Raw genomic sequence first — 22,924 nt, 5'->3', positions numbered from 1 at the left:
GGAAATGACTTGGAAGCTGCTCTAATCCTACGATTCACAATGCCTGCTTGCTTCATTCACGGTCAGCATTTTCTCCTAATGAGAGATCGCTAATATCTGCCCAGCCACAGCTAGCTACTACTATTCCCATTTTCAGTTTGCAAGTGGGTGGGGACTCACATGTACGAAGCCCATGAAACCCAGAGTTCTTGGACTCTGCACACAGAACCCAGAACCTTGGGCACTCAGTCTAGAAACCAGCTATGTCGGCTGTCAACTTTATGCCTGTAGCAGCTTAGCAGAAGAACTGGGAAGATCATTTGGTAAATTAAAAAGTTTGGATGAAGCCGGGCGTGGTGGCGCATGCTTGTAATCCCAGCATTTGGGAGGCTGAGACAGGAGGATGTGGTTCACGGCCAGCTTCAGCTACTTAGTGAGGCCCTTTGCAACTCAGTGAGATCTTGTTTCAAAATAAAAAATAAAAAATCGGGCTGGGGGTACTGCTCAGAGGTAGAGTGCCTCTGGGTTCCATCCTCAGTACCGAAAAAAAAAAATATATATATATATATGGATGCATTATTTTTTAAGTTAAAATGTCTATGTACAAATTTAAACTTAAAGTTTAAAAGCTAATATAAATTCATATGCACATATATAATGTGATATGCATATAATATTCTTAAGCACATATATAGTATGTAACACAATGGCTGTAAATCATTATTTTTCCTTCTTCTCTCCCTCCTCCCCACTAAAACAAGGCAGCTAAGAGTAATGGCCGCCCAGGGGCCCTTCCTATATTATGCCTGAACTCAAGGTGAAGGCCCAGCACTTCTCAGAGCACGGGGCCAGCGCTTTCCTGGAGGCCGGGCCCCGCTGCCCCTATTTTATTATTTTTTCCCTGTACTAGAAGTTGAACCCAGAATCATTCTACCTCCATGCTGCACCCTCAGCCCTATTCTACTTTTTATTTTGAAATAGGGTCTTGCTGAGTTGCTGAGGGACATTGCTAAGTTGCTGGTGCTGGCCTTGAAGCTGCGATCCTCCACTCTCGGCCTCCCAAGTACTGGGATTATAGGCATGCGCCTCCACACCTGGCTACAGCAACCCCTATTTAAGGGGTAGTTCTGTTTCTCAGACTTACTGCCTTCCAGAAGCCTCTGCTCAAAGTCCCCTCATTCCTGGCCATTGCTCCTGCTTCTCACGGACAGTGTAAAGACAGGACGGGGCATACAAGAGGGCCGCCTTCCAAACGGCGAGCTTATTCAGCATCACTTATGGGACGCCAGGGCTGGCCTGAGATCTTTTCGGGCAGCAGCTTAGCACAGAGAAGGCCAGGGGCTCTGAGACGGAGACCCAGGTGGGCCATGTTTCCGCTCGAGAGTCCTGGGATCCCTGAACGGTTACCTCGCTTCTTTGAGTCTGCATTCTCACAGGGGAAACGGAGCTCAAAGACTTCCTCTAAAATTAAGGACAGCTTCTTGATAACCTGTTTTCCTGCACCTGTGTTTCGTTACGCTGGCGGGCTGCCCCACCCCGGCCTGACACACACCGAGGACGCTGAGACCCGCAGGCCCTCAGGCTCTCCGAATCTGCACACACGCGCTTCCTGCCTTTGGTCTAGCTGCCGCCGCGTCTCTTAGAAAAGTTTCCTTTGCCCTTGAGTTCTCCAGAGACGGAGGTTTGAAACAAGAACGTTTCGCCTATCTTCCTTCACAGCTGGCTTTGAATTAGCCTGTTTCCCCGCCAGTGCGACTCTGAGGATTTCTGGAGCAGACAAGCAGATGAATGTGCAGGACAGTTCTGTCCAGCAACGGGATAACAATATCGACCTCGCAAGGCTGTTCTGAGGATTCGAGATAATGCCTTTAAACACAGGACCTTGTTATTTGCAATACAAGAAAAAGATTTCTGCCATCACCGATGATCTAAAGAGAAGGTGAAGTACCCACTAATGCCTGACTCCCAAAACTGGAGAACTTACTTAGGCAGCCAGCTGCAGGACTCTCATCCCTAGGCTCATTCTATTCTGAATAAATGTTACAGTTATTATAATTCAAATATGACTCTCCAGGAATTGTGTCAAATCATCCTAGAAGGTCAAAAACAAAACACAAACATAAACATCAGCACTATTAGACATAAAAGTTGCTTTGGACCCAACACAGATTTTTATAGAACCAAGTGTTTATGAAGGGCTAGAGATTACATCCACACCCTCAATTTAGCTTTCATTGTTTTCTTCTAAACTTTTCCTTTTATTTAAATTTCAAATATGTAAAGATATGAGTAATAAAAGTTCTTTTTTCCTCAAGAATCAAGGAGAGAAATAACCTCATTTCTTCATTAACTGTTTGGTACTATAAAAGGATCTTAACTCACTTAAACAACCACTGCCCAAAGAAGAAATCACAAGGAGCTGGGCGTGGTGCAATGCCCGCAATCCCAGCATTCAGGAGGCCGAGACAGGAGGATCCGGGTTCGCAGCCAGCCTCAGCTAGGCCCTCTGCAACGTAGTGAGACCCTGTTGCAAAATAAAGAATAAAAAAATAGGGCTGAGGGAATAGCTCAGAGGTAGAACGCCCCTGGGTTCCATTCCCAGTACCACACACACAAAAAAAATCACAAGGAATTTATGAAATATTTAGAGAAAAATGAAAAGCAGAACACAGCACGCCAACATTCACGGTCACAGTGAAAGCGGTGCTGGCAGGGAAGTGGTGAGTATTAGAGAGAAGGAGGAGCCTCAGATCCACCACGACCACGTGCCTCCTGAGACTGGCAAATGGAGAACAAACGAGACCAAAAGCCAGAGGAAGGAGCTGGTCAAGATTAAAGACACATGGAGCCAGCCCGGCGTGGTGGGTACAGCTGCAACCCCAGTACTAGGGAGGCTGAGACACGGTGACCTCAGGATGGAGGCCAGCCTCAGCAAGTTGGTGAGGCCCTAATTCCAAACAAACAAACAAACAATCAATCAAACGACTAGGGGTATATTTTGGAGGTAGGATGCTCCTGGGTTCAATCCTTAGCACCACAAGAAAAAAAAAATGAATGAATAAAAAAAACAATAGAAGGCCGGGCGTGGTGGCGCATGCTTGTAATCCCCGCGCTTGGGAGGCAGAGACAGGAGGATCGCGCAGGTTCGAAGCCAGCCGCGCGCGCTGCCTTAGGAGACCCTGTTTCCAAATAAAAATGTAAAAATAGGTCTGGGAGTGTAGCCCAGAAGTAGAAAAGTAGAAGGGCCTCCAGGAACCCCAGTACCACCAAAAAAAAAAAAAAAAAAAAAAGAAAAAAACACACACCCAGAGTTGTTTTTATCTTAAAAGATCAATAAAAAAAATAAAATCCTTAGGTACCAAAAAAGGGGCTTTTTTTTGTGTGTGGTACTGGGGATGGAAACCAAAGGCTTTCTACCTCTGGGCTATACTCCCAGACCTATTTTATACTTTATTTGGAAACAGGGTCTCACTAAGTTGCTGAGAGCCTCACTAAGTAGCTGAGGCTGGCTTCGAACCTGAGTGATCCTCCTGTCTCAGCCTCCCAGGTGCTGGGATTATAAGCCTGCGCTACCATACCTGGCAAAGAAAGGAACACTTAAGTAATTAAAATTAGAAATAAAAAGGGGGATATTGCAACTGATGTCACAGATTATAGGAGACTGGGAAATCTAGAAGAAATGGATAAATTTCTGGAAACATAAAACCTAGAAAGATTGAGGCATAAAAAATAAAATATGAAAAGACATAACTAGCAAAGAGACTGAAGCAATGATAAAAAAATCTCCAAATAATAAAAAATCTAGAACCAGATACTTTCACTAGAGAATTCTATCAACATTTATGTCAGCATGAATACCAATCTTCCTTAAATTCTTTTAAAGAACTTAAGAGGAAATAGTTCAAAATCGTTCTACGAGACCAACTCGTAGATACTAAAACCAGACAAAGCCACAAGAAAACTAATGTTGACTATCCTTCATGCATATTGACGAAAAAGTACTCAAAAGTACCCACGAACCAAATTCAACAGCACGTTAAAGCGAGCGTATAACATGACCAACTCAACCTATAATTGGAATTCAAGGATGGTTCAACAAATGAAAATAATCAAGGTAATACACCACATTAACGGAATGAAAGACAAAAACCTTATGATCATCTCAATTGATGCAGAAAAATCATTTAACAAAATTCAATGATTAAAAAAACTCAAAGAACTAGGAATAAGAGCAAATTACTTCAACAGAATAAAAGCCATATATAAAGAGTCCACAGCTAATATCACACTCAGTGAAAGACCAGAAACTTTTCCTCTAAGAGTTGGACTAAGCCAGGAATGCCCACTCTCACCATTATTATTGAACACAGTACTGGAAGAAAACAAGTAATAAAGCCAGTCACAAAAGGACAAACATGCAAGCTTCCATTCATATGAAATATTTAAGTAGTGAAAATCTCAGAAACGAAGCAGAGAGGGGGCTGCTAAGGACTGCTGGGGGACTTACTGTCTAATGTCTAGAGTTTCAGTTTTCAATATGAAAATGTTCTAGAGTGTCTGACTGTACTTAACAACAACACGAATGTACTTAACACTACTGAAATATATACTAAAACTGGTCAAGATGATAAATTTAATGTTGTGTGTTTTTTACCAAAATAAAAAAAATAACCGATGAAAACCTGAATCTGAAAGAAAATATCAATCTTGTCAATCTAACATCTAGATGAACAAAAGTTTCATCTGCTGTTGCCAATTAGAATCCAGAAGGTCATTTTGTGGTGATTATAAATACAATTACTTCGCTGGGCGTGGTGGCGCACGCTTGTAATCCCTGCGCTTGGGAGGCAGGGACAGGAAGATCGCGCTGGTTCGGAGCCAGCCGCGCTGGCTTAAGAGACCCTGTTTCCAAATAAAAAAAATATAAAATAGGTCTGGGAGTGTGGCCCAGAGGAAGAAGGGCTTCCAGGAACCTCAGCAGCACCAAAAAATAAAAATAATAAATAAATAAATAAATACAATTGCTTCAAATGAGTATTAAATAGATACTAGAAGGCCAAGAATTGCATTTTCAGGTTCTAAAAAGCACCTCAGAACCAGTTTCTTAAAATTCACAGAAACTAATTGCACAAAACTCTATGCGATGCAATAAAATGGGAATCTCCTTGAAGGAGAGCCCTGATATACACTATTTCTGTATTGAAATGGTGCCATAGTGTGTTTAATATAGCTTCTGCCTCAGCACCCTTTTTGGGCTTGACATAATTCACCTGAAACCCACTTGCACCTCCCCACCTGTGGCCTAGTGGAACCTCTCTTGGTAAGCGATACGACCCGCTCACTCCTCATCTCTGGACCCAAAGCATCACACTCCACAGCTGCTGCCCAAGACAGACCTTAATGGCCAAGCAGAGCCCTGACCACAGGTCAGCTAACCACTACACTCCCAGAAGAGTGTGGAGGCCGGCCAGTGGCCCAGTGAAGGCCTGGCTCCCCGCTCCCACGGCTGAGCCCCTGGTCTGTGCGTAATAAAACCCTTCTGCGCGTCTTGCTCAGCGGGCTCCTCTGCATCTCACCTGAAAACAGCCTGAACCGAACTGGTCTACAGGTCAGGGATGTCCTAGCCATGGGTCAGACAACAGCCACGAAGGCCTCTGCCAGTGCACACAGGCCTCCTGTAGAGGGGCGTGGGGGGACACAGGCACTGGGCCTCTGGCAAGATGAAGTCTCTACAGAAGGCACGCTATAAATATCCACGCCAAACCCCCACGGTGTAGCGACTTCCTGGGGAGACACCTCGAGACGTATCAGAGGAAAAGAGGAGGGCATGGCTGCCTTTTAATCTGAAGTTACAGGCAGCAGCAAAGGCAGCCAGGGCCCGTTCCACACCCAGGGGTGCCTGCAGCGTCCCGCAGGGTGTGCTCACAGCCAGGTCCCCAGCACCCCGCGCCCTCAGGGTGTTAACTAACTCCCTGAGTCCAGTGTTGTCACGGAAAGCCAGTGAGCCGAGGTGCTGAAGAGCTGCCTCGAGGCTTGTTAGAATGTAGACCCCCAGGTGTTTATTGTCTGTCCCACAGCCTGAGAATTAGAGCAGCTACAAAAGCTTACCATGCTAGCATGACAAGTATGAAATAACAGGAAAGTGAAGGGCAAAGGCACCCCACAGACAGACAGACAGACAGACAACACCGACATCTAGAACGCCGCTGTCTGGGTTGTGCTGCGCTCCAAGAATGGGTGGCGGAGCAGGACGCTTGTTTTATCTAGGTTATGGTCTCACTTGTTTTTCTAAAGAGAGCCTTAAGTAAAAGTACAAAACCTATCACTGGCTCCAGCCAGTGAGATTTCACAGAAAACACAAAAATAAGAATAAGAATAGATTTACATAGCTTGTGTGACGGCTGCACGACAAAGGCTGGACTTCCATAAACTTTAAATCCGTTGAAAAATTATGAAACGCCATATAAAAAGTAACGCTCCTCTTAAAACCTCAGGAGGAACTGCGTGTAGGATCACAAGCACTTCCTTTTTCCTACCTTTTGGTTGCCGGCACGGCGGTTTCTTTCCTGGCCCCAGACGGGGACGGTAGAGAGCCACTAGGTTTCTTTGGTAACACGGTGCCATTGTTGACAATGGTTCTTAAGGGCAGGGTCTGCACCAGTGGTCTTGCTGTAAACAAGCAGAAGAGAAAATCAGAGCTCTCTCCTTTGTGATGGTGATGGCTGTACCAAAACGGAAGACAATTTAAAAGCGCTAGCAGGGCTGGCACAGTGTCACAGCCGCGGCAGGACGAGCGCAAGGCTGAGGTGGTAGCGTAGTGATAGATGGCTTACCAAGCACGCGGGGGCCCCAGTTCAATCTCCAGTACTGCCCCCCTAAGAAAACAGAAGTGCTGCATGCTGGAGGGCACCTGTAAACCCCAGTACTCGGGATGAGGAGACGGGAGGTCACAGGTTCAAAGTCAGACTTAGCAATCTAGTGAGACCCTCTTTCCAAATAAAAAATAAATAGGGCTGGGGGTTTTGCTTCAGTCCCCAGCAAAACAAACACACACACACACACACACACACACACACACACACACACACACACAGAAGAAAAAGGAGGAGGAAGAAAGAAAAGCTCGAAGAACTGGCACAGGAACAGCCAGGTGTGGTGGCACATGTTTGTAGTCCCAGTGCCTGGGAGGCTGAGACAGGAGGATCGCAGGTTCCAGGACAGCCTCAGTAAGTCAACCTAGCGAGAGCCCATTTCAAAATAAAAATAAAATAGGGATGGGAGTGCAGAATTGCCTCTGGGTTCAGTCCCTAGTTCCACAAAGAACTGACATAGGGACAAAGAGATGTGAAGACGGACTGTCTGTCAGTGCTGGTGCTGGAGCCGGAACCTGGACACCAGCCCCGCACCCCACGAAAACTAGCTCCTGCCAAACAAAAGGCGTGAAGCTATAAAATTCCCAGAAGCAGACATCCTAGGGCTCGGCGATGAGTTTTAGATACAATGCCCAAAGCACAGGTTATGAAAGAAAAACACTGAAGGTGTGGGCTTCATTAAGGGTTTTTTTTTTTTCAATTTATGAGAGACACTTAAGAGGATGAAAATACAAGTCCTAGACTGGGAGAAAATATTTGCAAATCACATATCTGGTAAAAAGGACTTGGAAAGAGAACATATAAAGAACTCAAAATTCAACAGTCAGAACATAAACAGCCCAATTAAAAAAATTGGGCGAAAGATCTGAAAAGACACCTCACCGAAGAGAGACGCACAGATGGGAAATAAGCATATAAAAAGATGTTCCACGTCATCTGTCACCAGGGAGAGGCAAATCGAGACAACCAGGAGAGCCGCTAGCACCTATCAGAATGGCCGGCATCCAAAATACAGACTCCCACTGCCGGCCAGGACGCCGCGCAGCAGGGCCCCAGCACTGCTGGTGGGCGTGCAAACGGCGCCACCCCTTTGGAAGACAGTTTGGCAGTTTCTAATAAAGCTAAATATAATCTTACCATATGATCCAGTAATTGTGCTGACACTAGGTATTTACCCAATTGATCTGAAAACGTATGTGTACATAAGCCGGCGTGTAAATATTTATAGTAATTTTATTTGTGATTGTCAAAAGCAGGAGGCAACCAAGATGTCCTCTGATAGGTAAATGGATGAACACACTGGTCCCTTCACAAAATGGGCTATGCCTCAGCGACTAAACGGAAACAAGCCAATCCACCAGTGACAGGGATGAGTCTTAAACCCGTGCTGGCGAGTGAACGGCGAGGGCTGAGAGGCTGCATGAGTCCTGTGATTCCACTGTGGCGGATCCATGACACGACTCACAGTCAAAAACCCGTATGGTGCAAAGCGTGGACTTTCACATATGTAAACAAAACCAATTAGAGATGGGGGAATCCTGTGACTGTGATAAAGAGCCTAACTTCATTATAATAACCTTTTTTGGTACTGAGGATTGAACCCAGGACCTTGTGTGTGCCTGGCAAGCACTCTACCACTGAGCCAAACCTCCAGCCCCAACTGTACTACAAAAGCCTCACTGAATGGGGCAGTGGAAAGGTGCTGACCCAAGTGACTTTGGAAATCGGTAGACTGAAGGAGCCGCCCACAGCACCGGCTCTATCTGGCAATGCTGTCCACACAAGGCAGACACTCTGCACTAACACTGGTTTGGGCCGTGAAGTGAGCGGAAGGCTGGCAGGAGCCGGGTCTCTCACTTCTGGGAGGAGGTTACAGATGCCACAAAGGGGAGGCCAGAAAGGAGAGAAGCCCCCAACGGCAAAACCCCAAGCCCTGGAAGCCAAAGGGACGCAGGGGCCAACTGAGCCCCCGGGCCAAAGCTGGAACCCAAGTGACGTGAACGTCCACAAGCTCACACTGAGACAAGTAAACAGTTGAGTGAATAAGTGAGAACAGTCAGCCCCCAGACAGAGGAATTACCAAAGATGTATGTAGCTAACTCTCCACTCCTTACATGTGGGTAGTACAGTGACTTCCAAACAGGACAGTAAGGTATGGCGGGGAGCACCTTCCCAGGTGGCCAGGGTCAGCACTGACAGCGGTCAGCCATGACGATGCTCTTCTCCCTGGCGCAAGATGGGAGGGTGCTCTGGCCTGGGTGTGGAATGTCCCCCAAAGGCTCATGTGATGAAGGCATCTCCCCTCTGCAACAGTATGCAGGGGGAGGTCATGGAATCTGGGCTCTCATCTCATTGGTGGGTAAACCACTGCGAGAGTAAGGACCTGAATGGCTTCAGTGGGTAGCAAGTTGGGCAGGTGGGATGTGGCTGGCGGAGGCAGGCCCTGGCGTCGTGGCTTTGAGGTTTCCATCTGCCCCAGGTGGTTTCCTGTCCCCCACCCCCAGCCCTTCCTGCTTCTGGCTGCCTACGAGTTGAGCTCACCTTGACTCCGCAGCACACTGCTGCCATGACGTCTGCCAACTATGGACTGACCTGTGAAACCGTGAGCCAAATAAGGCTTTCCTTCTCTGTGCTGTCCATGCCAAGCGTCTGGTCACAGCGACGGAAAAGCCAAATAACCGGAGGCTATGACGAGAGTGGCACTTTATACCTGGGGTCCTGGCCCTAAAGCCCATAACCTGAGTCTCACCACGAGAACGCAACAGAGGGACCTGTATCAACAGTCAAGGAACTGACGAGTGCTCCTCAAAACGGTCAGTCATCAAAAACACATAATGGTGTCAGTGTGGGAAGACATGATGGCTGAGCACCGTGTGGCATCCTTGATGGGATACCGGAACAAAAAAAGGACACAAGAGATAAACTAAGGAAATCTGCATAGAGCCTGGCCTTAATAAACAGTAATGGATCCTTGGTGGTCCGTCCATTGTACAGGCATGTCATATTAAGGTATGGTCTGAGCAACGGGGGGAACTGGATACAGGTTACATGAGAACTGTCTGCACATGCAAATTTTTTGTAAGTCTAAAACTATTCTAAAATTAAAAGTTTATTTTAAAATGCTAGCAGAATTTATTCTGTTCATCACAAAATTAAATCTGCCTTAATTTAGGCTCTTAAAAACTAACAGTGACAATTCTGCACATATGCCAAGTGTTAAACACTTCTCAGTGCCTACAGTGGAGGGGCAGCCTCCCTTCTTGTTTTACTGTGATAAAGAGTGGGGAAAGCCAGGCAGCCCCAGCAGCCGAGAACATGCCCTCCCCACTGCCCAGGCCCTTCCTTGCTCATTCCCTCAACAGCTTACTCCCACCAAGGGCTCAGCTAGGGGCCAGGAGCTAACACTGGCCAGTGGGCCCGTCACAATTCCCAAACCAACCCCTCGGCCTCCTCACTTCAATCTGCACCCCTAGCCAGTGGGGTGGCACAGGCCTATACTCCCAGCACTTGGGAGGCTGAGACAGGAGGATCTCAGGTTCAAAGCCAGCCTCAGCAACTTAGCAAAGCTGTCGGGAACCTAGTGTGACATTGTTTCAAAACAAAAAAGGGTTGGGAGTGTAGCTCAGAGGTAGAATGCATGTTGGGTTCAATCCCTAGCTACAATCTGTCCCTTTGCTGCCTTCCACTGCCTGCTATGAGCCTCACCTCATCTCTGCTTTCTCTCTCACCCCACCCACCATTTTAGTCTCCATCTGATGCTTTAAAAATAATTGTACTTGCCAGGCGTGGTGGCGCACGCTTGTAATCCCCGTGCTTGGGAGGTGGACACAGGAGGATCGCGCAGGTTCGAAGCCAGACGCCTGGCTTAAGAGACCCTGTTTCCAAAAATAAAAAAGTATAAAATAGGTCTGGGAGTGTAGCTCGGAAGTAGAAGGGCTTCCAGGAACCCCAGTACCACCAAACAAAACAAAACAAAACAAAACAAAACAAAAAACAAAAAACAAAACTTGTACTTGCCAGGCGTGATGGCGCACACTTATAATCCCCACGCTTGGGAGGCTGAGACAGGAGGATGGCACAGGTTCGAAGCCAGCCTCAGCTACTTTGTGAGGCTCTCAGCAACTTAGTGAGACCCTGTTTCTAAATAAAATATAAAATAGGTCTGGGAGTATAGCCCGGAGGTAGAAAGCCTCTGGGTTCCATTCCCAGTACCACCAAAAACAAAACAAAGAAAAAAAAAAACTTGGTTGAATAGTGACACCCCTAAATGCACACCCACCTGCAACTTCATGTGTGACCCGCTTTGGAAACTGGGTCTTTGCACAGGTGTAATCAGGGTTGGGAAGTAGGTGAGACCAGGCAGATTTGGGTGGCCCCTAAACCCAGTGAAGGTGTTCGCGTTAGAAGTGACATGAAGGCACGCAAGAGGAGAAAGCCGTGTGAGCTCAGTGCAGAGACGCCCGTGAGGCGCCCCCGGCCAAGGGCTGCCGCGCCGCGGACGCTGGGCAGAGCCGCGGAGCAGGTCTCCAGAGCGTGCAGAGGGAACCTTCATTTGGCCCCATGGTGCTGGCTGTGGGCTTCACCACAGTGAGCAGGTGAGCTGCCCCACTGTGCAGACTGTGCCCCCATCCCTCCTGCCCCCGCCTCTGGTCTCTCCTCGCAGCCCCCTAGCGCTCGGCATCCATCTCCTGCCGTCCACTTCTTTGTATCCGTGCAGCCCAATCTCCTTCACGCTCGGAGCTGCTCCGCCAACTCTCTCCAGTACCCGGGCAACTGTTGCTGCGTCTGCGGCTGGGGATCAGCCCAGCAGGAAATGTCACCGGCATCTCAAGCGCTCGGTGTTGGGCAGAGTGTGGGCGACAGGGAACGCACTGTATCTCATCAGACTGGTACTGATCTGCCTGGTCTGACTCCAGTCTATGACCAGGTCTCCTAGAGAGAAGGGAAGGCTGCATGCAGCCCAGCCTGTTGCTCCAGTGTCCACTGTGCCCAGGCTCTCCTGCTGCTCTGGTCTCATTCTCTGTCTGATTTTTCTTTCCTCTCCTCTCCTTTCTCTCCTTCCTTCCTTCTTTTGTTTTGGGGATTGAACCCAGGGTGTTCTACCTCTGAACTATTCCCCAAGCCCTATTTATTATTATTTCTTTTTGGTACTGGGGATTGAACCCAGGGGCATTCTGTCTCCAGGCTACTCTCAAAGCCCTTTTTACTTTTTTTGTTTTCAAACAGGGTCTCACTAGGTTGCTGAGAGTCATACTACATTGCTGAGGCTGTTCTCAAATTGGCAATCCTCCTGTCTCAGCCTCCCAAGTATTGGGATTACAGATGTTTACCACCATGTCCAGCTACAGTTTTACTTTTTACCCTACATACCCAGACTCTTTGGTGTCCCCATAGAAACAAATAAAACCTGACCTCATTCCCACCCTTGACTTGGCCCATGGCTTTCGAAGGTGGGCCTGCCTGGGAAGTGTGTGTGTGTGTGTGTGTGTGTGTGTGTGTGTGTACTGGTTCAGGCCCCAGCTCTGACTCTGCCTGGGAACCTGCATTTCTAGCCAATGGCCCTCTCTTGGGACTTTGATCACATACCAATGTTTCCTGGAAATCAGCACTTGATTATACACTATCATCTCAGGCAAGCTAGTCACGCTGTCCTGGTTACAGAGCAAGGAGAAGGGGTCATCTAGATGTCCCCCCCTTTCCATGCACGTGCTCTGAGCGGAGCGGATGCCACACACACCCAGCCACAGAGCCCGGGTGACTGCTCGTTCTCAGGCTAACAGCACCATGGCTTGCACCACTCATACGTAGGCCTGAAAGGTGGAGGGGAGGAGCAGTCTCCCAGAGCCTGGAGAAATGCGACTGCCCAAGAGAACAACAGTGGTCAGCGGAGGGACAGCCGAGCGGAGAGCCCGTGTGGAGGAGCCACAGGCACAGACACTGGCCTCGCGCTCCTCTTCTTCCTGATCCCTGTGGCTCTCTCCTAACGGGAAGGTGGAGGACAAGAGAGCTTCTAGGTCAGATGACACAGAGGTGGGAGAAATTTCAGGGCATGAAAGTTTATTTTTTTAGTAACATTTTAATTGTCCCTAGAAGTAAAACACAGGTCACCAGGAGAATGTCTCTGATAAAAGAAGGAAGGGAAATGCTGAGGCAGTAGTACCTTCCTGGGGAAATGGTGGAATGGTGGAATCCACGTCTCAAGGCGGGCACAAGAACACGGGGCAGACTCTTGAGGCAGGCGACACTGGGCTTGTGGTCCACTCAGCCCCGTGATGCGCCTTGGATAAATGGTCCCCCTGTGGGGCTTCGGCTTCCTCATAAGGTAAGGCTGTCGGAGCCCACCCCGCAGAGCTGCCGCGAGGGTTAGGAATGAGGGCTTGAAGGTTCACAGCAGGCACACGAGAAGTGTAGCTAAGACCCTGCAGCCGGGTCCACGTGATGAAATGCCCTCAGGGTGCAATAGTGTCCCAAGTACAGTACGAGCGCAGGAAGTGTCGCATTCACGTTATGGTCAGGAGGGTCCTGAGGTAGGTCCACGGGCTACCTTATACCTACCAGGAGAGTCAGAGAAAGGCCCAAATAGTCACTGCTCACACTGATACCAGGCCAAGGGAGGCAGGCCACAGAGCAGAGCAAAAGCTCAGGTCTGGGCTCAGAACCGAGTGCTGGCGCCCGCCGTGTCCCCGAGTGGCCGTTTGTGGGCAAGGCTCTCTGTGTCCCACTTTCCTTATCTATAAGGAAAAGGCTTTTATCTAAAACATTCCTTACGTACCTCCCTGCTCTGAACTCTCTGCTCCTTCACCCAGGTGAGAAGAGCGTTCTGAAAAGCAACGCCTGAGGTTCTGAGTTGGTGGCGCGCTGTCATTTTCCTCACCCTACCAATGCCTGGGACAGGAAGGGAGAAGTGCAGCCGTGCTCGAGGCGGTGATTCACAGCGCTGTGCGTGGCGCGTACGGCCAGCGGTCTCCGAAACGTTCCACACCGTCTTGTACGGCCTCCACGAACCACCTAGAACTCCAGTTTGGCAAGTGGAAAATATTTTGCTCTAACTTATATTCGGAATCTCAGGAATAAAAATGTTCACCACAAAGCCAGTAACTAAATATTTCTTTTTTCATCTTAAGGTAGTTTAGGGACACCAAGACTTCGAGAAATACTATCTGCGATAATATATTTTCAAAACTACAGTTGCTCTAAAGAAATTCAAGTATAAACTAGTCAAATCTACTAATGTATATTATTATGACAAGTGGTAATCTACAGACCAAGAAACCTTTTAATTTACATCATTTTAATAACTATGTGCAGTATGTGGGTTTAGAAATAACATTAGTTATGCAAAGTATGATTATGTATGTGATTAGGTATAGAAGTCCAAAGTTTAATTTTACCACACATGACCATTATATATAAAAAAAATTCCTAATTATCACCAGGTTCAGTGGCACATGCCTATAATCCCAGTTACCTGGGAGGCTGAGGCAGGAGAATTGTAAATTCAAGTACAGCTTGGGAAACTTAATAAGACCTTGTCTAAAAATAAGAAGTAAAACAGAGCAGGATACAGCTCAGTGGTAGAGGCCTATCTACCATGCACCAAACTCTGGGTTCAGTACAGAGGGGCCAGGATAGAGAAAGGGAGAGAGGCGGGGGGGGGGGTGAGGGAGAGGGAGAGGAGCCGAGAGAGCAAAGAATTCTTACTTATCTATTTCAAAATTTAAAATATGTCCACATTTGGAACTGGATGCAACCTGTTTTTGTTAAAGTAGAAGACAAAATAGATAATTATTAAGTGCTGGGGAAGATTCTTAATCATCACTATCACCAATACCTAGCAAAAATATAGAGGCATTTGTCCTCTGACCCAGAAACTCTAGTCCTAGGAATGTATCCTAACAATATCCTGGCAAAAATATAAAATATCCTACGCAGAAGGCCAAACATTACAGCACTGTTTGTAAAAGATAAAACCATACAGGAGCTGGCTGAATACACTGTGGCCCGTCCTCACAAGGGAGTTCTGTGCAGCTCTGAAAGGAGCCAGAAACATCTCCCCACGCTGCCACGCGGTGCCTCCAGCACATGCCCTAGTAACAGCGCGGACCGAGCAGCGTACAACGTGACGTCACCTGGTATTGACTCAGCCAGAAATCTGAAGACCTATAGGAGATTAAAACCCTTACTCCTACATCATTTTTAGAGGTTTAAAAATTACCACAATGCACACAGGCCAAGTTTTAATATACTGCTCAACAGGTACGTGAGGCTCTCCATTGTACCATGTTTTTATTTTTGTTTTGGTACTGGGGTTTGAACCCAAGGGCATTCTACCTTGGAGCTACATTCCCAACCTTTTTTTTTTTTTTTTTTAATTTTGAAACAGGGTCCCACTAAGTTGCCAAGGATGGCCTCGATTTTGCAACTGCGCCTGTCTCCATGTTTTTATTTTATTTATTTATTTATTTATTTATTTATTTATTTATTTATTTATTTTTGGTGGTACTGGGGTTCCTGGAAGCCCTTCTACCTCCGGGCTACACTCCCAGACCTATTTTATATTTTTATTTAGAAACAGGGTCTCTTAAGCCAGCGTGGCTGGCTTCGAACCTGCGCGATCCTCCTGTCTCCGCCTCCCAAGCGCGGGGATTACAAGCGTGCGCCACCACGCCCAGCCATGTTTTTAATTTTAAATGTGAGGCATGCGTCTAGTTGTACAAAAATCCTATAACATTAAAAAAGCTGGGCATGGTGGTACACACTTGTAATCTCAGTACTTGGGAAGCTGAGACAAGAGGACCACAGGTTCACAGCCAGCCTCAGCAACTTAGGCCCTCTGCAACTTAGTGAGGCCCTGTTTTAAAATAAAAAATAAGCTGGGAGTGGTGGTGCACGCTTGTAATCCCTGCACTTGGGTGACAGAGACAGGAGGATCACGCAGGTTCGAAGCCAGCCACGCTGGCTTAAGAGACCCTGTTTCCAAATAAAAATATAAAATAGGTCTGAGAGTGTAGCCTGGAGGTAGAAGGGCTTCCAGGAACCCCAGTGCCACCAAAATAATAATAATAATAATAATAATAATAATAATAATAATAATAATAATAATCAGAATAATCAGAATAGGACTAGGGGTGTGGCTCAGAGGTAGAATGCCCCCAAGTTCTATCCCTATACCACACACACACACACACACACAAAAAAAAATTTGTTTCCAGCAAAATGGAACTATATATGGGAAAAGACACTAATAAATTGACTTTATAAATCCATTTGTTAACAACCTAGCCAGGCATGATGGCATACAACTATAATCCCAGTGCTTAGGAGCCTGAAACTGGAGGGCTGCAGGCTTGTAGGTAGCCTCAGCAATTTAAGCAAGTGATACCCTGTTTCAAAATTAAAAGAAAAAATAAGGCTAGGGGTATAGCATAGAGGTAGAAAGTCCCTGGATTCAATCCCTAGTAACACACACACACACACACACACACACACACACACACACACACACACCTAAATGTCCACCAGCTGATAAACAAATACACTAAAAGCTGCATTTAGTAGAATGTTATCTGGCAATAAAAAGGAATGCTGTGGTTTGGAGAGATAGCTCAGTGGTAGAGTGTATGAGTCCCTGGGTTCAATCCCTGGCACTGCGAAAAATAAAAATGAAACAATACAAATAAATATATAGGAACAATGCACCCTAGGATATAAATGCGCCTGGGGAACAGTTATGCTACGTGAGAGGAGACGGAGGTGAAAGCCCACACGCCGCGTGACTGTGTTTATAGAGCACGTGCAAGGCAGGCAGCCCCGTGGAGACAGAACGCAGGTGACCGGTTGCCAGGAGCTGGGGGGGGGGCGGGGGGGCAACGGGAAATGACTGCTTATGAGCATGGGGTTGATTTGTAGATGATGACATTTTTCTAAAGTCTGTTAGAGTGGTAATGGTTTTACAACTCTGCAAACGTATTTTAAAAACAACGAACTGTATATTTTTAAAGGGTGAATTCGCCAGGCACGGTGGTGCACACTGGTAATCCCAGCATTCGGGTGACAGAGACAGGAGGATCACGATTCGAGGCCAGCCTCTGTGACGTGGTGAGGCCTGTTTCATTAGTCATTCTTCTCTGCGTCTGCGATTATCTCTTGTTACTCAGTAACCGGCAAATAGTTCCTATTTCCTACTTTAAATCATTTGTTTGTTCAGACTGTAGTTAGGCAGTTTGTCTTTTAAATACTTTCATATTCCTTTTGCAGTTTTATTGGTCATATCAACTAGTGGGTCCATTAACTAACAGATTAGAGAATTACACTAATTAACAAATAGCCTTATTAATGAACAGATCAGAGAATGACTAAATGGAACTAAAAGGGTTCTTATGGAATGATCAATCAGCAAGTCAACGCTGTCATTCCAGACCCCGAGACCCTCGGATCTTGGCCCCAGACCTCGGCCTCTCCAGCACGTGACCGGGGATTCTAGTCATCTGTGCGGAGTCCACGCCAGCTGACACTTGACCTGACCCTCACAGGGGCACAAGGGCTGGACCTTGCGTAGGTGTCTGGGACATACTCGCTCATTTCACCTCTCTACATCCATGGGGAAGGTATTATTAATACCTCTGTTCTACGCTTGAGAAAGCAGCCTCTGGGAGGCTGGATATTTGCCCCAGGTTACACAGCTGTCTGGGGGAAAACCTGGAACAGGACCCCGTGGCCTGGCTGAATTTCTCTTCGTTCTGCCAAATGCTGGGATTACAAGCGTGCGCCACCACACCAGGCAAGAAGTGATTTGTAAAACATATTTTAACATACTAAGGGAATATATGTCCCAAGAACATTTAGAAACAAACTAAAAGTTAAAAAAGAAAAAATATAAGCCTGCTACTCAGGATAGAACCCATTAATAAGTTCCGGTACACTGTATTCCAATCTTGGCATAAATTCCATCCCCGGAGGTGGCATGATAAAGCATACACCGTTGATGTTCTGTGTACGGCACAAGGGACTGCGCAAGCACGCTCACTCTTGTCTCCACCAGCACCAGGACATAACCCACGGAGCAGCCCGGGCCCCTGGCCAGGCCCAGTCGCTTGCGGTCCCCACGGCTTCCCCGGCCTGTCTCCATGGTGGCAACGCTGCCGCCCTTCATCCGGCAGGCATTTTTCTGTGTTCACTTCAACAACATCGGAGGGGGTGTGCGTACTGCGTTCCACCAGCAGTGACGTGGCCCCGCTCCGGGCACAACCCTGAAAAGTGTCGGTATCAGCAGGACCTTTAAGAATATATGCCCTCAAACTCATAAACCATGGGGTTCTCTTTCTCCTGCCCCATGGCAGTCCAAGCGCTGTAATACTGAGTCACGTCAACTGTTCTGTCGAAAGCGACTCCAACATGAACAAAGCCCACTTGCCAGCTGAGCTCTTCCTCATCAGTGACAATGGGAGACACACACAGCGCAGGGCGTCCTACTTCTGCCGCACCCTCTTTTATTTGAAAACATGCCTCGCTAAGTTGCTGAAGGTCTGGCCTCAAACCTATGATCCTCCAGTCTCGGCCTCCCAAGCCTGGGATTACAGAAGTATGCCACTGTGCCCAGCAGGCAAGTGGTTTTTAACATTTATAAAACTACCAAAGGACAAGTAGAAAGCACAGTTCTTGTCAGCTTACAAAGAGACTAGCAAAGCCACACTCCCAGTGGGCAAAGAGCTGTATAACTGGTCCAGCAGGCCACGCTCAGGGTCAGGAACCTGCTGTCCTGACAGGAGAGGGCGGGAGATAGCTCCCTCTTGGCGCTCAAAACACTGGGACGTACCTCTGTGCAGTGGCTCAGAGTATTACAGGCTGGCTGCTGCTTCTGCATCTCAGGAAGCCTTAGTAAATTACTTTCATGAGGTTAGAAATATATTTCCATGGTTTTGTAAGAAGAGACACATGTTCAAAAAGGCGATTTTACTTTTTGTGAAATAGGTCTTTGCATCAGGAAAGCCAGGAATGCACGCGAGAAGCCCACTCGGTTCTTTATATTCCTAATGCAGATTTCAGCACTGTGCTCCTATTGGTAGGAGCGTGGTTTCACAGTCTCACACATTGGCTGGTTTGTCTGGAACAAGATGCCAGGGGAGGGGTTGGCATCTGTGATTCTCAGGAGATAGACTCAAAAACAGGACCTTATTCAAGGTTACAAAAAGGGGGTTACTTTAAGCTTATCCTCAGATAGAAACGACTTAATTATACTCCCACAATGAGCCTGTAATGCTCACTGTTACACTAGTTAAGTCATACAAATAATCAGTCAAAAATTAGAGTCAGCCAGGTGTGGTGGGGCACACCTGTAATCCCAGTACTTGGGAGGTTGAGTCAAGAGTACTGCAAGTTTGAGCCCAGCCTCAGCAACTTAGCAAGAACCTGTTTTAAAATAAAAAATAAAAAGGGCTGAGGGTGTAGCTCCGAGGCGGATGTCCCTAGGTTCAATCCCCAGTGTCTTCTTTCACACATGTATGTGTGCACATGATGGTTCAGAAATCATGATAACTTTTTTCAAATAAGAAAGAATGACTGGATCCGCGGAACCATCAGCTCCTGCAGGCCCAGATGTCCCCGCAGATCAATTCAAGGTTGTTGTTTTTTTAATTTAGTGGCTTTAGTTTTGAGAACATCTTCCTTTCCCCTCCTCCAATGATGGCTGCTCATTTCATAGGCCCTTCAGTCTGACTCTGTCCACGTCTCCACCCTCCCAGCCTCTGCTTCCTGCAGCAGCATCGCCGGCTCTCTTTGGCTCCAGCCCTGCTGGTGGAGAGAGAGGATCAGTGCGAAGGCGACTCGGGGAAATCCCTCACCGTGGCCGCCAATCCGCACGAGTCTCACGCTAAGAGAATCTTGCTTAGCAATTTCAACTTTTCCCTTTTCCTTCTATTTTTATGGTCTGTAGAAATCGTGGAGAAAGTGGCTACCGCTATGGCTAGTCTCTGAGCCTGTACCTTAGCCGACAGCTACGATTTTTGTTGTCAAGCGTGCAAGCAGCCTTTTGGGACCAGTACAAAGCAGGACCACGAGGGGTTCACTGGGACACAATGGACTTGACTTTGGCTACGTTTATGGGGTACGAGTGATTTGGAAATAATGTTTTCTATTTCATTGGTCACAAATATCAGAGTAATTTCCTGCTGACTATGACGTTCCCTTTCACTGCATGACCAAAATCCCCAACGACTTAGAGGAGAGACGGTTTATTTGGTTCCTGATTTCAGAGCTTCAGTCCTTGGCTGGCCAGCTTCCAGGAAGAAACATCATGACAGCAGGGGGTGACAGAGGAAACTGTGGGGGGCAGTGGGAAGTAGGAAGAGAGGCAGGAAGTGGGCAGGGACAGACAAGTCCTCAAGGCCAGTTCCCCAGCACGCCCCCGCCTACAGACGCCACCCAGGAAGCCCATTGAAATTATTAGCCCATCATCGGCTCCATCCACTGTGCGGTCGGAGCCCTGGTTCAGTCATTTCACCTCTGAACTTCTCTGCAGAGTCAACACATCAGCAATTCTGGGAGACACTCCGGATCCAGGATCCAAACCATAACGCTGCATGTAGCAGAACAATTTCCTGTTGACTCACAGGAGGCTTTGGCTTTTGGTTTTAGTACAAATATCCAGGGACAAATTCTTCAACTTAGTACATCAGAGACACAAATTGCTGATGTGATCCTAATTCTTACCTATGGTACTGAGGGTGGTGAGTGTTAGTGGCAGGGACAGCCACCACACAGAGGCAGGACACCTGTCGGGCACTGACTTGAGTGGAGCCTCCTGAGCACTCTGAAGGCTCACTGCCTTCTCAGGCAGCCTGTGTCTGTGCAGCACAACTACCCCTGCTGTCACTAGGCAAACAGCTCAAGGTACGCCCAGAACCTCCAAACACTGAGACCTAAGTTTCTGACAACTAATCTTGGGGAGTCTATGATATTTAAAAATTAGAATGCCATGTGTCCAGCCTTCTTCAATTCTGTATGTGGAAAGAAAGCCAGAATAATAAAGTAATAATAATAATACAGGTCGAGCACCCCTGATCCAAAAATGCAAAATGCTTCAAAATCAGAAACTTTTTCAGGACTAACATGACGTCACAGTAGAAAATTCTGTACCTGACTTCACACGACAAGTTGCAGTCAAAATGCAAGACACGAAAATACCGTATAAAACTATTGACGTGGTTTAAGTCTCGAATGGCCCCAAAGGCCCATGTTTTGGTCCCCTGCCTGGTGTACTGGAGTCAGGAGGTGAGCAGAAATGCTGTGCACTACTGCTATAATGTACCACCTTGCCACAAGCCCAGAGCAACAAGGCCGACCAATCGTGGACCAAAACCTGTGAAATTGTGAGCCCACATCACACTTTGCTTTTTATGAACTGATTTTCTCAGACATTTATTGCAGTGACAGAAAACTAACACGATTACCTCCAGGTGTGTAAGGTTTATAAGTAACAAATGTGGATTTTGTTTTTAGACTTGGGTCTCTTACTCAAGGTATCTCATTTTATATATACGTAAATATTCCAAAATCTGACAACATACGAAAGTCTTCTGGTCCAAAGTGTTTCAGGTAAGGCATGCTCAATTTGCAAGAATACAGCCTCTGAAAAATAATCAAGGAGGTCTGCCTATAATCCAACTTTCCTAGGAGACCCCTCACCAAACCATGACCACAGAGAGCCAGCTGTCCAGGCCAAAGAGCCGATGTCAGAGCAGACAGGGCAGCTCTCTCAAAAGAAATGCAGTGCCCAGAGCTTCCGCTACGGAGCTGCCATCTGCCCTCCTCTAATCAGAGTGGGAGCTCCTCCCCTTCACCCCCTCCACCAGGGGTGCTGCCCTCCGCCCCTCACCCCCTCCACCCAGAGTGCTGCCCTCCGCCCCTCACCCCCTCCACCCAGAGTGCTGCCCTCCACCCCTTACCCCTCCACCCAGAGTGCTGCCCTCCACCGCTTGCCCCTCCACCCAGAGTGCTGCCCTCCACCCCTTACCCCTCCACCCAGAGTGCTGCCCTCCACCCCTTACCCCTCCACCCAGAGTGCTGCCCTCCACCCCTTGCCCCTCCACCCAGGGGTGTTGCCCTCCACCCCTTACCCCTCCACCCAGAGTGCTGCCCTCCACCCCTTGCCCCTCCACCCAGGGGTGCTGCCCTCCACCCCTTGCCCCTCCACCCAGAGTGCTGCCCTCCGCCCCTTGCCCCTCCACCCAGAGTGCTGCCCTCCGCCCCTTACCCCTCCACCCAGGGGTGCTGCCCTCCACCCCTTGCCCCTCCACCCAGGGGTGCTGCCCTCTGCCCCTTGCCCCTCCGCCCAGAGTGCTGCCCTCCGCCCCTTGCCCCTCCACAAAGTGCTGCCCTCCACCCCTTGCCCCTCCAACCAGGGGTGCTGCCCTCTGCCCCTTGCCCCCTTTCTTCTGCTCTGTGTCACCTTCTGGCTTTCATGCTCTGATTCACTTTCAAAGAAACATCAGATAATTATGAAAAAAATCACTTCTCTTACAAGAAGTTCTATAAAAATCAAACTTTATTCATAATCAAGAAAATGAAACTCCTGGACCAACTGTCTCCATAATCCCCTACTTTTTTAAAAATGAAGTTTTAGAAATCTGGCATTTCACATAAGGCAAGTGCCCCAGTGTTCCCTTCGGGACATGGTAGTCATCGGATTTATTTTGGGAAAGCTGAGTAGGTCAAGAATACCTAAAATAACCTGGCTTCTATTTAAAATACCCCGATTGCTTTGTAACTTAGGAGAAAACGATGACTTAGAAGGAATTTTCAAAATGTAGACATCAGCTGAGCACGTGTACCTCATGTGGAGCTGGTCATCACTACCCTGAAAGACAAAGAAATAGATTTCTTCCCACAGATATGTAAAAATGTAGCCGAGCACTTGAGGGAAATGAAAAGATACGCCGTGGGACAGCCATCTCCATGCCAAGGAAAACACGTGAGCTAAATAATTTGCTAAATCCAGAAATAATTGGTCCTGGGGATTGAACCCGGGGCGTTCCACTCTGAGCGACACGCCTGCAATCCTCCAGTCTCAGCCTCCC

The 22,924-nt window shown here is 47.7% G+C and overlaps 1 protein-coding gene across 8 annotated transcripts in view; it reads right to left on the bottom strand.

Annotated features, from left to right (window-relative positions):
- The window catches only part of EML1 (EMAP like 1), a gene marked incomplete at both ends in the record, with an annotated part of 196,303 nt that overhangs the window by 59,422 nt on the left and 113,957 nt on the right, over window positions 1-22,924 (bottom strand). For 7 of the 8 annotated variants that reach the window (XM_080707633.1, XM_080707626.1, XM_080707628.1 and 4 more), the window contains one exon: window positions 6,516-6,648. In XM_080707633.1, the coding sequence (XP_080563759.1) occupies window positions 6,516-6,648 (133 nt within the window). Of the gene's footprint in view, window positions 1-6,515; window positions 6,702-22,924 lie in introns of all 8 variants that reach the window. The other variant, XM_080707627.1, reaches the window with a different exon arrangement.

Source organism: Muscardinus avellanarius (assembly GCF_963383645.1).
Source record: "Muscardinus avellanarius genome assembly, chromosome: 12".
NCBI classification, from domain to species: domain Eukaryota; kingdom Metazoa; phylum Chordata; class Mammalia; order Rodentia; family Gliridae; genus Muscardinus; species Muscardinus avellanarius.
The sequence above is the reverse complement of the archived record's forward strand: the minus strand, read 5'-3'. Positions and strand labels throughout refer to the sequence as shown.